At 37.8% G+C, this 17,779-nt stretch overlaps 1 protein-coding gene across 4 annotated transcripts in view; it reads left to right on the top strand.

Annotated features, from left to right (window-relative positions):
• NKAIN2 (sodium/potassium transporting ATPase interacting 2) overlaps positions 1-17,779 on the top strand; it is a 1,112,863-nt gene that overhangs the window by 940,966 nt on the left and 154,118 nt on the right. For all 4 annotated transcript variants that reach the window (XR_006263983.1, XM_043439576.1, XM_043439579.1 and 1 more), the window contains one exon: positions 13,081-13,281. Coding sequence is in view for 3 of the 4 variants with exons in the window: in XM_043439576.1 (XP_043295511.1) it covers positions 13,081-13,281 (201 nt within the window). In the remaining variant the exon portion in view is untranslated. The remainder of the gene's footprint in view (positions 1-13,080; positions 13,282-17,779) is intronic.

The raw sequence follows: 17,779 nt of genomic DNA, 5'->3' as shown, positions 1-17,779 counted from the left end.
CCTGAGAAGAGAATCACCAATAAGTAGAAAAGAACATTTGATAGAGAATGACAGCTTTCTGTAGGAGAGTGAAGGAAAAGAATGAGTTGGAAGGAAGCACATCTTTTAAATAAGGACTGGGTTGTGACTGATGCTGTGGCGATATCAGCACCATTTCTGGAACGAACTTCTCTCTTGTCCACCACCTCACTTCACCCTCATCTTTTCACCTCTGCAACAAAATTACTGGATCATTTCTTTCCTCATAGTTGTGTCCCCAACTTCCACTTCTATGTTTTCTCATACTCCTGGGAAGGATACCCCCTCTTTGTAAAGGAGAGTAAGGAACTACGTGCTTCTCTATGGAAAAGTAATGATGGGCATTTTTCTGTTTCTCCGTGTTTTCTTCTAGACAGTGACTTTTCCACCAGTAGCCTCTTGGTCTTGTGCATTACAAAAGCTGCAAAGAGCTCTTTGGAAGCCATCCAAAGAAAATAGGTACATATACTTAAGAGGTGTTTTATTTAGACTTAGAGGTTTATTTATATTTGTCTCCACAAATTCTAAGCGGTATTGATCTATGTACTTGCCGGGGTAAAACAAGACAAGAGACAAATCTTACCACTTAAAAAAAAATTCTCTCATGCGAATAAAGTACAACTAAAATATCTTTAAAAGCTTCTTCATCCAAATGCATGGCTAATATACCTCTACTGTAAATGCAGGGTACAATGAATTTTGGCTCAGTGTTGGCAAACCACCTAAGAGGACATGTCAAGGTCTTTTATAGTGCTGTGTAGGTTTCTGAACAGAATTTAGAATTTTTTTCAATAAATGGTATGAATTATGAGTCCACCGTTTTTTACTCTACAACTTTCTCATAAAGAGTACCAAATATGGTGTTTTGGCAATGACTGATTTGGTGGTAAAAATAATTTCTTTCAGAGGCAGAAAGGTCCAGGGGGAAGGCATGAAGTTGGACAAAAATAGGTTTGAAACCTACTTTCATCTTTCATAAAAATAACTTCATGCATTTATATATGCCCTCCAGGCCTCATTTTTTTCTTCTGTTAAATAAAGATGGTAATCTCTACTTCTAAATGTTGTTGAGGCATATACTAGGTAATAAATCCATAGTTTTCCTTTCTTTCTGCAGCATATATATTTTCTCAAACTTAACAATAAGCTGAAGAATTTATAATGAACTAGGAGATATACTTATATTCGAAATGAACAGATTTATAAAGATTTTACAAATTTTATATTCATTAGTATTTCATTTCATTTCTAGTTATGGTCCTTCTCAGTAACTGAAAAAATGACCACATAAACTTAAGCATCAATAACATTAGCGCTTGGCTCCTCTCCATCTTGCTACCATTCTTTGGTCATAGTCCCATAAATTATTCTCTCCCAGAGAATGAATGAAGAAAGGATATAAAACTTTATTAGCATTTCTGGTAACAAATTTAACTAAGAGACACTTTGAACTGTGGATCAAAATGTGACTGTCCTCCCAATTCAATTCCATTGATAAGTTAAAATCTTTGGAGGCAAGCATAGATACTATCCAAGCCAGCATTTCCAACTTTGGGAAAATGGTGATGTAAGTACTGGGGGTGGACTGTACATCTAGGTGGGATAATGATGGCCAGTGATGGTGGGGAACCGCTGAGCAAGACATTTCAGTGTTCCTGAATGTCACCAAGCCTTCAGTATCATCAGCCTCTGTGCCAATTAAAAATCCACATACAAGTGCTTTAAAAAACAAAGAAAATGGTGGCCTTCAGATGAGCGCCAAAATGGCAGTGACATTTCTTGAAATAGCTAACCCGTTCTTTGCCTCCCTGATCCCCTAGAGTGAATGCAGATCACTTTTCAAAGCTCTTAGACGGGGAAAGGAACACTCACAAAATGGGGAAAGATACCTGCAGGGAGGGAACAAATGAGAAAGTGAGAAAACAGCAGGAAAAGCTGCCTGAAGAGGTTTCAGTACATCGAAAACTATAAAGTCAGTGAGAAGTTGATCTTTCATTATTGTAACCAGCTGAGAAAATTCTGCCTCTAGCATCTGTTAGGAAGGGTGTGAAAGAGACAAGACTCATTTTGCCAAACTTAGATCCCACTCATTGCTGATAAGTCTTAACTTTGGAAGTAAAAAAATAATCAAGAATTCTGAGCCTGGAGGTTCAATTTAACTTTAACATAGCATGGCAGCTTCCTTATTGAATTCTTTCTTTCTTTTCCTTGCAATCTTTTCCTTTCCTCTCCCTCCCTCTCTTCCTTCTTTATAGCTCTTTCACAACATACAAGGATCACCTTGAAACGAAATTCTTCACATTTCAGGTGCAGACTTTCCTCTCTAGCTAAGAGTTAATATGCCTTTCTTGAGCAGGAGCAATGACTATATTGGGGCTTAACATACCCCTTTACCCACAAGAAGAAAACAATGGACCAAGATAATTTTGTTCATCATATATATATATATACACACACACAGAGAAAGTATAACATTATGATCTTGAAAAAGGAAAGGAATTAATCAAGAAAAGCTGTTAGAAGGGGTAGCCCAAATAATTAATTTAAATACACTATTGATACTATGTGTAAAATAGATAACTAGCAAGAACATTCAGTATAGTACAGGGAACTCTACATAATTCACTGTGATTCACAATGGGAAGGAAGTCCAAAAGAGAGAGGATATATGTATGGCTCATTCATTTTGTTGTTCAGTAGAAACTAACACAACATTGTAAAGCAACTACACTCTAATTAAAAAAAAATAATAATTTAAAAGGGAAAAAATGCAGAGGTAAGTGCAGGATGTTAACAGGAAGTGAGTGAAAGTCACTCAGTCGTGTCCAACTCTTTACAACCCCATGGACTATACAGTCACTGGAATTCCCCAGGCTAGAATACTGGGTAGCTATTCCCTTCTCCAGGGGATCTTCCGGACCCAGGAATCGAACTGGGGTCTCCTGCATTGCAGGCAGATTCTTTACCGGCAGGGAATCCCTAAAAGGAAGTACTGAGGAGGATTTCATTAAAATGTAATCTTTGCAACAATGCTCACAATGCAGAGGGTGCAGACCAGTTGTGGGATAACATAAAACATTTATCTGGACCAAGGTGGCAATTAGAATAAGATTTAGAAAAGTGAAATAATGGCCTTTATTGCAACATAGACATGAGAAACCTGTTTTCAGGCAAGAAACAATGAAAATATATAATGGCAATGAACTTTAAACATTCTGTATTAGAAATCCAAATATCATATTTTCCTCACTTGATTTTAGAGCAGTGTTTGTTATGTTTTTCATGCTCACAGGAACATATTCTTAATCTTTCCTTGAATAACTAAAGACAGGAGCCGGGAACTGGAGCTAACAATACCAATGGTATCATACTGAATATGATCCATAATCAGCCAAAGACCAAAGTTACCCATAGTCCAGAATTCTAGAAGAAAGTGGGGCACAGATGTATATTTGATGTTTCATTACTTAACTTTATCACAATAGGATGAATTGCATCTTTGGATTTTGGAGTTGGCTGATACAAACTTCCTTATGTTCTGGGCTACATTCCTATGTGTGCAATAGTCATTCAACTTGTTAATAAAGTGCGTTTGTAATTTTGAATATCTTCTCAAAACCATATTTTCTTAGCTCCTTCTTTCTGGAATCTCGAACAATAATTATTTGCTTTCACTGATTCTTGTGTTACCAGGATAAATGTAGCAATAGAGTTTTTATATGTATAAGCAGGTGTGCCTAGATTTCAGCATATATTAACAGAAGAAAACAGCTATATTTAAGGGCTTCCCTGATAGCTCATTTGGTAAAGAATCTGCCTGCAATGCAGGAGACCCCGGTTAGATTCCTGGGTCAGGAAGATCTGCTGGAGAAGGGATAGGCTACCCACTCCAGTATTCTTGGGTTTCCCTTGTGTGGCTCAACTGGTAAAGAATCCGCCTGCAATGTGGGAGACCTGGGCTCGATCCCTGAGTTGGGAAGATCCCCTGGAGGAGGGAAAGGCCACCCACTTTAGTATCCTGGCCGAGAGAATTCTATGGACCGTATAGTTAACAAAAGAAACAGATTGTATAATTAACAGAAGAAAACAGTTATATTTGGGGTTAGAATATTCAGTTCACCAGCTGGAAATAAGCAATGAATGATCATAATTTGAATGAATTTTTCAGTCTCCTATGAATTAGTATCCACACGTAGATACTGGCAGTGAGATATAACACACTGCTCTCTGACGATCTTTTAAACTTTAACCCAGTGTGTATTGGTTGTAAAAAATGAGTTCATTGAGAATAAGTGATTCTTGGTGTCAAATATAGCCATTCCCACTATCCCAACTCCGTATCCTCAGCTAATTACCGATGCCATTCAAATCACAGGTTCAATCCTAACTACTTCTCTTAGCCCTAATGTCTAAATATATATGCTTTTATTAATACAAATATTTTGACCTTCCAGAATATTTTTTTTATTTTTTTTCCATTTATTTTTATTAGTTGGAGGCCAATTACTTTACAATATTGTAGTGGTTTTTGTCATACATTGACATGAATCAGCAATGGATTTACATTATTCCCCATCCCGATCCCCTCTCCCACCTCCCTTTCCACCCGATTCCTCTGGGTCTTCCCAGTGCACCAGGCCCGAGCACTTGTCTCATGCATCCAGCCTGGGCTGGTGATCTGTTTCACCCTAGATAATATACATGTTTTGATGCTGTTTTTCCAGAATATTTTTGTTGTTGTTAAAGTTTGCTTCATACCATTAAGTGTGCTTGTTTGGCATTCCTCTAATATCATCACCAGAAGTATGCTTTAATGTAATTTAGGCTGTTTTCCATTCTGACTCTGAGAGTATTAAAGTATCACTGAAGTATTACTCTGAAGTGGTCCTGGTCCCACCTACCTGGACTCTTAGGGAACACAGCAGACTACTGTGGGGTGATTAAGATGAAGCATTTGGATTTTATAGCATCTATGTGATCACTCCATCATGACTGCTTTTAATAAAGCACCTGCACTGGTCTTACCACGTTTCCTGCACTGTCCACCCCAATCCTGAAGGGAACTTGATTATGTTTACTGTAATATCTCTCTGTTCATGCCTCATAGCGCCAATGTCCTGTCCTTGATCAATAGTCTTTCAATAAGCCAGGGTATTTAGTTTGGCACTTAAGTCACTCCCTAATCTGTCTCCAGTGTATCTTTCTGAAATGCTTTTATACTACTCCTAAGAAACTCTCACCTCATAAAAATAAGGCTCATGCTTGCGCTCAGTCATTGCCAACTCTTTACAACCCCAATGACCACAGCCCATCAGGATCCTCTGTCCATGAGATTCTCCAGGCAAGAATACTGGAGTGGGCTGCCATGCCCTCCTCCAGGGGAATCTTCCCGACCCAGGGATCAAACCCAAGTCTCCTGCGTCTCCTGCACTGAAGGCAGATTCTTCACCCCCTGAGCCACCTGGGAAACCCCCAAAATAAGGCTACTTGTCCTCAAATACACAAGTATTCTTAGCTCTATATAGTTTTTATTACTTGGTCTATGCTACCTAAAATGGTCTTTTTCCCCCAGGTTGTGGATCTGTCTAACCTGGATTCTGTTTTAGACCCCAGCTAGCGTTCCCATCTCTGAGAGTCTGTCCCACCAGAGCCCACAGGCAACATACCCTCTGAGTTCCCAGACACAGACCGTCCACATCTCTCACTTATCAAATTATTCCTTTTGTTGTTATATTTTATCCCCATGTACCTTGTCCTCCAAAATAAGCCCTGTAATGTTAGAGATTGCATTTTATATCTCTTCTGTTCATCATGGCCTGGTAGAGTATTTTGCATATGGTATATGAACAATTAATATTTGTTAGTAACTATACTGATAACTAGACTTCCAGACACTAACTAAGCAATCTACAGCAGGAAGAGAATCAAATTTCAATATTATTATTCAAAAAATAGAACTAAGTAAGAAAATTCCAAAAATCTAAGAAAATATTTCTGGCTTTTTAAACTACAGCTCAAAGCTTATCACTCTTACCTTCTCCTTCTAACTTCTGCAATATAGAATCAATTGTTTACAATTAGAATAGATTATGCATCAAATGCCATAAATTATAAAAGCAAATTTTAGCCTTATGTTGAAATTCTTAGACATTACTAGTAGCATTTTCTCCTTTACTTGTCAACCTATTTTTTTTCTAATTATCAAATGCTTGCTTATTTTTTCGTTGAGCAATTAGGCTTCTTACATTGCCCTGAATACATACAACCCCAACAGAAACAACTTTATAAGCCTAATAACAGCTTTCATGCAACACATCAGACCCTGCTATTTTGAAAAATGACATGACTGTAATGAGGTCCTTTAATCTGAACTTTTTGAAGAGTTACTAAGAGAGATGAATAAATATACTGATAGAAATTTTTGTCACTATACTGATCTGAACATATAATTATTAAAGTCTTTTTAAATTAAAAAAAAAGTTTTTGAATCCTACAATTCTGAACCTATCTTATATGTTTTTCAGTGTGAATCCATAGAAAATTTGGTTGCATGGATTGGTTGTGATTTTATGCCTTATTTTGTGCTACTCATTCTTTGTCTCAAAAGTCCTTATAATTTTGAATGCAAAATTACAAAACATATGGGAATTGAATAATCTATCAATTATGCATTGAGCAGCAGTTCACACCTCAGGAATTTCTGTTGCACTTAAAGGGATTTCAAGGGGCCCTTTCTATTGTCTATTTTACAAGTAGGAAATTATATTTTGTGATTAAAATAATGCACACATATATAAACACAGAGACCTTTTGTTTAAATGTCTACATGAAAATGAATAAGAATATAAGCTAGTTCCAGAAACTATCCAATTAATGATTGCTGGTTGAATATATGCACTTACATTTCATCCTGAAACTCCACCAAGTGATACTAAAGAATAAAAAAAATGATAAACACACAGTAAAAAGAGAATGGACAAGAAGTGTCAACAGTTTTTGGAAGACAGAAAGTAGACAGGATAAGCAAGTGACAGAAAAATGAAAAAACCAAAAACTTATGATCATGCAGTGGGTTCCAGTGTGCATGGAACCCTTGGGAAAGTCAGGATTTAGAAGTAGGAGGAGTCTGTGAGGTCCAGGATTGAAAATGGGAAGAACTGAATAATCTGTTCAAGAGGAAGTTAGATTGCCCCGAGGCTCTTCCTTTAGTCTATGCAACCATACTTCTCCTCTGAATAGGTTACACCTTTGAAGCACAGGTTGCTCTTGTTTGGTTGCTAAGTCACTGCAGATGGTGATTGCAGCCATGAAATTAAAAGACGCTTACTCCTTGGAAGGAAAGTTATGACCAACCTAGACAGCATATTAAAACGCAGAGACATTACTTTTCCAATAAAGGTCTGTCTAGTCAAGGCTATGGTTTTTCCAGTGGTCATGTATGGATGTGAGATTTGGACTGTGAAGAAAGCTGAGCGCCGAAAAATTGATGCTTTTGAACTGTGGTGTTGGGGAAGACTCTTGAGAGTCCCTTGGACTGCAAGGAGATCAAACCAGTCCATCCTAAAGGAGATCAGTCCTGGGTGTTCATTGGAAGGACTGATGTTGAAGCTGAAACTCCAATACTTTGGCCACCTCATGCGAAGAGTTGACTCATTGGAAAAGACCCTGATGCTGGGAGGGATTGGGGCAGGAGGAGAAGGGGATGACAGAGGATGAGATGGCTGGATGGCATCACCGACTTGATGGACATGAGTTTGAGTAAACTCCAGGAGTTGGTGATGGACAGGGAGGCCTGGTGTGCTGCGATTCATGGGGTAGCAAAGAGTCGGACATGACTGAGCGACTGAACTGAACTGAACTGATGGGACTCTTTGTGATCTCGTAGACTATAGCCTACCAGGCTCCTCTGTCCATGAGATTTTCCAGGAGAGAATACTGGAGGTACAAGCTAAGTTTCTGAATACATGAGCATTAAATTAAAGGCTGTATAGTGAAAAAAAGCCTGCATATTATATAGCAAAACCATCAGCTCCTCTCCATTCAACCCAGGAAGACTGTGGTCTGGTGTGTAGCCACAGGTAAATTAGAAGATCCAGAGCAAAGTTATACCAATCTCTACAAACGGAGCACTTGGAAGGCAGTGCCCAGTAATCATGAGTGAAAGATACCAGCTGATCAGCCCACTAATGCATGACAAAATGCAGATCAAGTTTTAGTTTCTCTTTGGTATGAACCTTTATGAGACAGTTCTAAGGAACAGCTCAAATAGGAAAGTCAGAAAAAAAAATAAACATAATAGAAAATCTTCAGGGTGTCCCCACTGGCTCTTCCCTCTGCTTGGAATGCTCTTCCCATACCTGCTCTCTTTACTCCTACACTTCATTCAGAGCCCTGTCAAATACAAAATAATAAGACATCTTTTCTTACTAATATACGTAATATTGCATTACACTCCTCCCCAGCACCCAATTCTTTGTTACTCTATTTCTTTACTTGAGTTTATATTTCTGCATATATTAATCATTACATAGATATTTTCATACATTTATATATTTGTTATCCATTTCACCCACTGAAAAATTAACACTCATGAAGGTAGGAATATTGCCTAGGGCACATGATAGATCCTTAATAATTACTGTTAATATTATTTATCTGATTACCTATTTAGTAAAAATAAGTAACTTTGATAAATCTAAAACAATGTAGGAAACACAATTTAAAAGAATAAGGATGCAGAAGATAAGAAAAGTTATAGCCAGGAAACAATTCAACAATATCAACTATATAAAATCAATAACTGGAGGAGAATTAGCTCTTGAAAGTTCAAAGTATTAAAAATTAAAGATATAGTTCTATAAGTTTGGGAAGCCTTAGTAAAGAAAATCTCCAAGAGACTAAAGAGAAATGTCAGATATGAACAATAGGAAAGAAAAAATAAGAATGTAAGAGATCAATCCTGGAAGACATATAGGAATTTGTCTGAAAGGAATTTCCTGCAGTAACAGAAAAAGTCGAGGGGAGGGAACCACTAAAGGTATAATGTAGTTGACTTCTAGAATGGAAGTAAATGGCTCTTGGATGGAAAGACCCTCCAGATGCTCTACATACTAAGTGAAAAAGAAACCCATCAAGATACTGTCTTACTGAAGTTCAGAATTTGAAGCTAAAAAGATTTTTTACATCAATAAACCTCAAAAATATAACATGGAACCAAAATAGATGACAGAGTACATAAACACTTTAAAACCTAAAAAACCTGCATTTTATATTATTAATAAATATGCAAATATTCAGTAAAACTACAAAAAACTTTCATGAGAATAACACCAAAATCAAGATAGTAATTATCTGTGGAGAGAGAGAGAGGGAAATCATATTTAGGAAGACTACAGATGAGGCATCATTTATATGTATAAAATTTTATTTTAAAATGTCTTAAAGCAAATATAAGATTTAATAAAATTGAGTGGTGAGAATAATGGTTTTTTTAGACTATCTTCTGGACTTTTTGATGTTTTTGAACTATTTCACTTTTTGAAACAAAAAGACACAAGAGAACAAAAGAATGAAAACAGGTTACATAAAAAAATTACAGGGAACAAAATGATATCAGATTTATTAACTGTAATAACAGAAACTAGAAAATAATGGAGAAATGTCCACACAGTTCTGAGAGAAAATGATTTTCAACAAAAAGGAATATACCCAGCCAAAATATCAGTCAATTAATACAAAATTAAGGTAAAAACACTTCAGACTTAGTCATTCACCTATTCTTAAAAAAATCTACTTAAAAAAAACTACTTTGTGAAATGAGAGAAAACCAAGTAAGAAAAAGATATGAGAGCTGTTAAGAAAAAAATGCACTGGACACTTGTTAAAAATGGCAAGACAGATTTTATTTTAACTGCTACAGTAGAGAAGAGAGACTTCATTATAGAGCTGAACTCCATATCTACAAAATTGATAATCTAGATGAAACAGACCAAAACAGACACATTTCTTTAAAGTCACAACCTACCAAAAGTCACACAGGAAGAAATAGGCCTATGTCCATTAAATAAACTGAATATAAATCTGTATATTCAATATTTATATCAATTAATAACTTTTCAAAACAGAAAGCCCCAGGCCCAGAGGGGTTCACTGGTGAATTCTACCAAGCATTTAAGAAATAAATTATCTCAATTTTCTACAGTCTTTCCTGGAAGATAGAAGTAAATGGAAAACTTCCTAACTGATTTTATGAGTTGGTGATAATCTAATGCCAAAGCCACACAAAGACATTACAGAAAATTACATATCAATACCTTTTACAAATATAGATGCAAATATCCTCAACAAAATGTTTTCAAACAAAATTCAACAAGTATAAAAATAACTACACAACACAACCAAGTGGGATTTATACTAGACTGATTCACCATCAAAAATCAACTAATGCAATAAAAAATAGACCCCTTTTGTTTGACCACTTAACAGGTAGCTCTAGTCATAGGCTTTATTTTGAAGTTTATCTTGCCTGAGTCAGAAACTAGTCTGTTGTACCTCCCAGGTTCCAAGGACACTTTGAAGCCTTTCTCAATAGGCTTGAAGAAAAGAGAAATTATCCCCACCCCTACCACCACTCTACGGAGATGATGAGACTCATAACATAGCTCAGATAGTCTATAGGGTCACAGAGAGTCGGACACGACTGAAGTGACTTAGCACATTAAAAGAATACTTTTTGGAGAAATGTCTGTTTAGATCATACAGATGGCTAACAAACACATGAAAAGATGCTCAACATCACTCATTATCAGAGAAATGCAAATCAAAACCTCAATGAGGTACCATTACACGCCAGTCAGAATGGCTGCTATCCAAAAGTCTACAAGCAATAAATGCTGGAGAGGGTGTGGAGAAAAGGGAACCCTCTTACACTGTTGGTGGGAATGCTAACTAGTACAGCCACTATGGAGAACAGTGTGGAGATTCCTTAAAAAACTGGAAATAGAACTGCCATATGACCCAGCAATCCCACTTCTGGGCATACACACTGAGGAAACCAGATCTGAAAGAGACACGTGCACCCCAATGTTCATCGCAGCACTGTTTATAATAGCCAGGACATGGAAGCAACCTAGATGCCCATCAGCAGATGAATGGATAAGGAAGCTGTGGTTCATATACACCATGGAATATTACTCAGCCATTAAAAAGAATTCATTTGAATCAGTTCTAATGAGATGGATGAAACTGGAGCCCATTATACAGAGTGAAGTAAGCCAGAAAGATAAAGAACATTACAGTATACTAACGCATATATATGGAATTTAAAAAGATGGTAACGATAACCCCATATGCAAAACAGAAAAAGAGACACAGATGTACAGAACAGACTTTTGGACTCTGTGGGAGAAGGCGAGGGTGGGATGATCTGAGAGAACAGCACTGAAACAAGTACACTATCAAGGGTGAAACAGATCACCAGCCCAGGTTGGATGCATGAGACAAGTGCTCGGGCCTGGTGCACTGGGAAGACCCAGCAGGATGGGATGGGGAGGGAGGTGGGAGGGGGGATCGGGATGGGGAACACATGTAAATCCATGGCTGATTCATGTCAATGTATGGCAAAAACCACTACAAATATTGTAAAGTAATTAGCCTCCAACTAACAAAAATAAATGGAAGAAAAAAAAAGAATACTCTTTCCCCTCCCCAAATTCCTTTATCAGTTATGTTCAATGCTTTCATAAGTTCAGTTTAAGTGGACATATCTTAATATTTCCTATCAAGCACTTCATTTTGGAGTGAGAGTAGCTGGCATCTATGATTATCTTGCAACTTCATCACTGAGACAAATAATTCCCTTTCCACCACTGAACCTCTCCATTAGAAATCATCTTCCCTCGTGACTTGTTAAATACTAAGATGTATTTGATACATTTCTTCTAACCATTCTCTTCGTGGGAAACAACATTTGTTCTGTGCTACTGATAGCTCCACATTTGTGTATGTGATTTCAAGCTCTGTAGGGCAGACACTACCTCCATTCCATTTGTAGCTGCCCATCACCTAACAGGCTGAGCCTCATCCAAAGAGTTATTGACTTAATTATCTTCACCCTTCAATAATTTGCTAATGATATTTTCTAAGAAATATTATGACCAATATTATAGTGGAAGTGGGCAAGATTGAAAAGATCCTGATTTTCTAAAAATAATAATGGAGGGGCAAGATATATTATTTTATTAAGTAAAGGTCTTACATATTTTACCACTAACCACAATATTATGTTAAATTTTGCCAAACTGATGTACAGTTTTAACATTTAAAATGTGCAATGCGAGTTAGTCACTTCAGTCGTGTCCTACTCTCTGTGACCACATGGACTGTAGCCTGCCAAGCTCTTCTGTCCATGGAACTCTCCAGGCAAGAATACTGGAGTGGAGAGCTGTTCCCTTCTCCAGGAGATCTTCCCAACCCAGGGACTGAACCCGGATCTCCTGCATTTGCAGGCAGATTCTTTACAGTCTGAGTCACCAAGTAAGCCCCTTAAAAAATGTACAAAAGATAAATATTCTAAGAGAGAGGAAAACGTCACATTTAAAATGAACTTCAGTTGATAAAATAGTTAAAACCACTCCTTTTGTAATATTAACAAGTTCTAAAAGCTAAGATTTTTCAGTATAACAATGTAAGTCTGACAGTTTTACTAATAATACACTCATTTATATTATTGTAGTCAGGCAAACCTTCATAAATGAAACTGACAGACACATATTTTCCAGGTGGAACTTTGACTTTAGATGCTACTTTTCTCTCTATAAAATGACAGCACACTCCAGTGTTCCTGCCTGGAAAATTCCATGGACAGAGGAGCCTGGCAGGCTACAATCCATGGGGTCTCAAAGAATTGGACATGACTGAGCACACTCGCTCTTTGTGCGTACAAAATACAGCAAGGGGAGGGGGAAAAAACACATTTCAAAACGGGAAATTCTACAGCAAATCAGCCCAAATAAGCTAACATTTGTGAAGTAATTCTCATCCTTGTAAATTGCCTTCTTGCAGGAAACAGACCTTATCCTGACTTTTAATATTTCAATGCACCGATCTTGGTGGATGGAGAATGGACCAGGGTGTATGGTGACATCAGTGACTCCCGCCCCAGACTGGGCCCCAGAAGACCATCGCTACATCACGGTCTCAGGGTGTTTTCTGGAGTACCAGTACATAGAAGTGGCTCATAGTTCCCTCCAGATTGTCCTCGCAGTAAGTGTTGACAGCCAAAACTACTCCTTCTAGTGTTTCCGGAATTGTTTTATTTCTGTGTAAACTCAGCACACGCAGTTGGAACCTGTGGGTAGAAGGTGGCTATGTGCTTCTTCCTAATCACCGCCACTTTTAACAGGGATTTGTCAGGTTAAACCAGGTTATGTCGTGGACCGAGGGATTCTTTCTGGGTACGCTGCTACTTCTGGGAATTCCCTTCTCCCTTAAAATCTTCTTCTTAGATTTCCCTCAGGTACCATCCATCTTCTTTTATTACCCTCTCTCTTTTTCAAAACAATTCAGCTTTTCTATGAATTCTACTTCTAGATTATCACACCCCTATTTTTCATAGTATTCTGCCAATAATAATGCTCCCTCTACAGGAAGAAAGTTGAAGTTATAAATAATTCCTTTGATTTTGTATATTTATAGGACACATTTGTATATTACTGTTATATAAAACATTATTTTACATTATATACCTATGATAAACAGATAAAAACAGGTAAACACCTCCCTTTCTTGAGAAGAACTTTCACTAATGCTAAATGTGTAATTTTGTGGGATTCATAAAGTTTTATTATACATGTCTCCATTTATTACAGATCATGTATGCAGATCTATGTGTATTTTCTTAGACTCTATGTAGATCTTCAATTGAGGGCACAATCTTAATTTTTAACAACAAATAATACAAGTAGACTCTTCTTTTTACCTTTCTTTAGTTAATTACTTTGAGAATGACAGTAACTCACAATTCTTAAATAACAGGACATAAAAAGTTCTGGGTAGAATGGTACCAGTTGGTTCATATAAAACTCTTTGGGAATTTAAAAAGAAAGTACATGAGTGTGTGTATTAGATTACATAACTAATATATAGTTATTATATTTTTTAATGAGGAATATATATAAACATACATATATACATATAATTATATACTATATATGCTGTGCTATGAATACTTCCCAAGTCTCTGTGACTAAAAACCACAAAGGTTTATTCTTATGGGTGAGCAAGAAGTTTTATCAATCACTGGTTGCTAAGGAAACAAGGCTAGGAGCATAGCCACCATCTCAGTCATCATGGTTGCCATGCCAGATGGCAGGAAGAGATCTGGTGTCTACATTGGCACAAAAATGCTCCTACTTGAGAGAGGAAGCTCACTGCTCGTAGTTCATTGTCCAGAACTAGATACACATTCCTGCCCAATCACAAATCAGTCAGAGAGGAGGAAGAACTGTAAATATTTGAGGAGCAGCATAAATTATTTCCACAATATTTGAATTACGTTCTTGGCTAAAGCACTGAGTGATCTTCCTCGAATGTGTCCAACTTGAAGCACTTCTTAATTAAAAAAAAAAAAAAAAAAGCTTCTATGATAGTTTTAAATTCTATAAGTGTTCATTTTTATTATATTTAAGTAAAGTGAGATTTGATGGAATGGAACTAGTCATTTCATTATGTAAAATTCATTTAGGTGAAGCATTCATTCTCATATGGGAAAAGTAAAATATCTCTGGTATTTGGTGACAGATAAAATGTCTTCCTACATGTTAGAGAGAAATTTTAGAGAAAATGTTCCTTTCTTGTTCCTTCCTTGAAACTCCCTTTTTATCTTTTCTTTTAAACTGTATCCATAATTTTTGGAAAACTTCCATATATGTGTCAAGGATGATGTAAACATATAGTCTGTGTGCATGGATAGTTAAATATATGACTATTTTAGAGAGTTATTTGAATTAATGTTTGTATGAATAAACTATACTCACAGATTTATTAAACCACCATGAAATTCTGGTTCACAGATAATTTGCTGAGGAAATACATTTGGACATGAAAGCATGTGTTGGGGCTGACATACTGCCCAAAGAAAAAAATATTTTTACATAAGTAAAAATCATCTGTAAAGGCAAAGTGGCTAAAGTGTAGAGAAGATGGATGGAGTGTCTCTAAGAGCAGATGTGTCCAATATATCAAGCTGCTGGTTCTCGATTCCCCTGTCGACACTGCCCCCAGCTGAGAGGAGCAATAGTTTGAGCAGGTCATCACAGGATGTGGCATCTTCACCTCTCCCCTTTCCACCTGCTCTTCCTTCTGGGGGAGTTCTTTTGCTATGCTGACTGGATCACCCGAGAGAGTAAGTCAGCAGCCCAAGCCAGTTTTTTTTGGAAAAGTTTCCACACATTTTCTGTCTTTGGGTTTGTTATTGTCTAGCCAGCCTTGGGCTGAAAGCATCTGCTATGTAGAAAACCTAGCACATCTTAACTAGTGTTTTAGAATGCAAACCAAACAGGGCTGATCTTGAACAATTTGCTCTGCCCAGTTAGCAGAAGCCTTCCAACTAAATGTTCCTACAGTCATTCTGATCACTCCTTTTGCCGCGTTTAAGGCATGTTGCATGCAGTCCATGGGGCTGCTAAGAGTCGGACACGACTTAGTGACTGAACAATAATAAGAAGGGATGAAACAGTGGCTTGAATCTCTGCTTCTCCCCTTCTCCTGTTACTCAAATCATCTTCCTGACAATCCAGTGTTTAGTTTGGCCCAATCCGGTGAACACTTCCTGCGTGATGATCCCTGCTGGCATCTAGAGAAACAAATAACAGCATCTCTGACCTTGAGGCTGTCAAGGTCAGAAATGGGCGTGCTTCCTCAGGGTACACACCCAGGGCAGACAGGCACACTTTGGGAACGTGGTACAGAGAATATGTTCGTGGCGTTTATGGCATCATCTTGGCTTCTTAGTTCCATCTTGCTTTTTGTGAAGTCAGCTAAACTCCCACACTTCTCTTTCACCTGTCTTTGAAGCTACCCTCTCTTCCAGGATATCTGGCTTAGATCTGCTTTCATAAACGGCTGCTGTCCCAGCAACGGCTCTTGATTAACTCCAAATCTCTCCAGCTCTTTTTCTCCACCTTCACTCAGCCTCTCTTTCATAGATTCCTAACCCCTGGCACGCCTGTCAACCCATTGTTCGGTTTCCTGCCAATCAACTCCTAGCTGATTTTGAAATTAGCATTCACAAAGCCCGCATTTGCATTGCACATTCATAAGATATCTCCCATCTCCAGCCAAAGGAAGAAGAGTATAATATCCACATAATTGGGAAGAGAGGCTATTAATCACACAGCCTCCAGCCGAGCAGAAAGGACTGCCACAGCATCATAATGATCAGCCAGGTGTGAGGTTTCCAGCTTTCTCCTTCTCCAGCAGCATTTTCTTCTAGTTAGGATCAGATATCACATTCAAAGGGAATACAGGTGTGCAAAGTTTTAATAAAATCCAAAATATATTTTTTTTAAACCTGCACCTACAAAATAGATAAAATAAATACGTATGGAAAGAGCCCGGGAGGAGAAGAACTAAAGAGATGATGCTGTTTACATTACAACACAATGAACCTGATTTCTTCAGAAAATGTGACTTTAACTGTGTGGTTTACAAAATGCATTTACAGGAATTTAATCTTTTGATTTGTGTAACAGTCCTGGGAGGGCAGCAGGACAGACTCAAAGCCTTTCCCAAGAATTCTTAGCTAGTACATGTGGAGGGCAGACATGCTGATCTAAGTTTTTCTCGGTATCAAGGATAGGAAAACAGACTTAAACCAGCATGCCAGCATCAGCTGATGGGTAACAGATTCATGAAACCCCAAAATTCAGACTTCTCTTCAGTAGCAAAGAATGCCATGATTAATTAGCTATGTCCTCCATGAGTGAGGGAAAGGGAGGCATATATACCTCGTCTGTACTTGTTGTTGTTCAGTCACCAAGTTGTTTCTGACTCTTCACAACCCCATGGACTGCAGCATGCAATAGTTCCCTGTCTCTCACCATCTCCCGGAGTTTGCCCAAGTTCATCACCATTGAATCGGTGATGCCATCCAACCATCTCATCCTCTGTTGCCCTCTTCTCCTTCTGCCTTCAATCTTAGGCAGCATCAAGGTCTTTTCCAATGAGTCAGTTTTTAGCATCACGTGGTCCAAGTATTGGAGCTTCAGCATTCATCATTAGTCCTTCCAAAGAATATTCAGGGTTGATTTCCTTTAGGACTGACTGGCTTGATCTCCTTGCAGTCCAAGGGACTCTCAAGAGTCTTCTCCAGCTCCACAGTTCAAAAGCATCAATTCTCTGGCACTCCGCCTTCTTTCTTGTCCAGCTCTCACATCTGTACATGACTCCTGGAAAGACCATAGGCTTGACTACATGGACCTTCATCAGCAAAGTGATGTCTTTGCTTTTTAACACACTGTCTAGGTTTGTCATAGCTTTCCTGCCAAGAAGTAATTGTCTTCTAATTCCATGACTACAGTCACCACTCACAGTGATTTTAGAGCCCAAGAAGAGGATATCTGTCACTGCTTATACTTTTTCCCCTTCTATTTGTATTACACACACATACCTCACTTCCTGTAACCAACACAATGAAAAGGGAGTGGTTTTACAAAGAAATGTAAACAAATGAACCACTAAGGGAAACTTTTATCATAATAAC

This window comes from Cervus canadensis, chromosome 20 (genome assembly GCF_019320065.1).
Source record: "Cervus canadensis isolate Bull #8, Minnesota chromosome 20, ASM1932006v1, whole genome shotgun sequence".
Taxonomy (NCBI): domain Eukaryota; kingdom Metazoa; phylum Chordata; class Mammalia; order Artiodactyla; family Cervidae; genus Cervus; species Cervus canadensis.
Note: the sequence above shows the minus strand (reverse complement) of the source record. Positions and strands in the feature narration are given on the sequence as shown.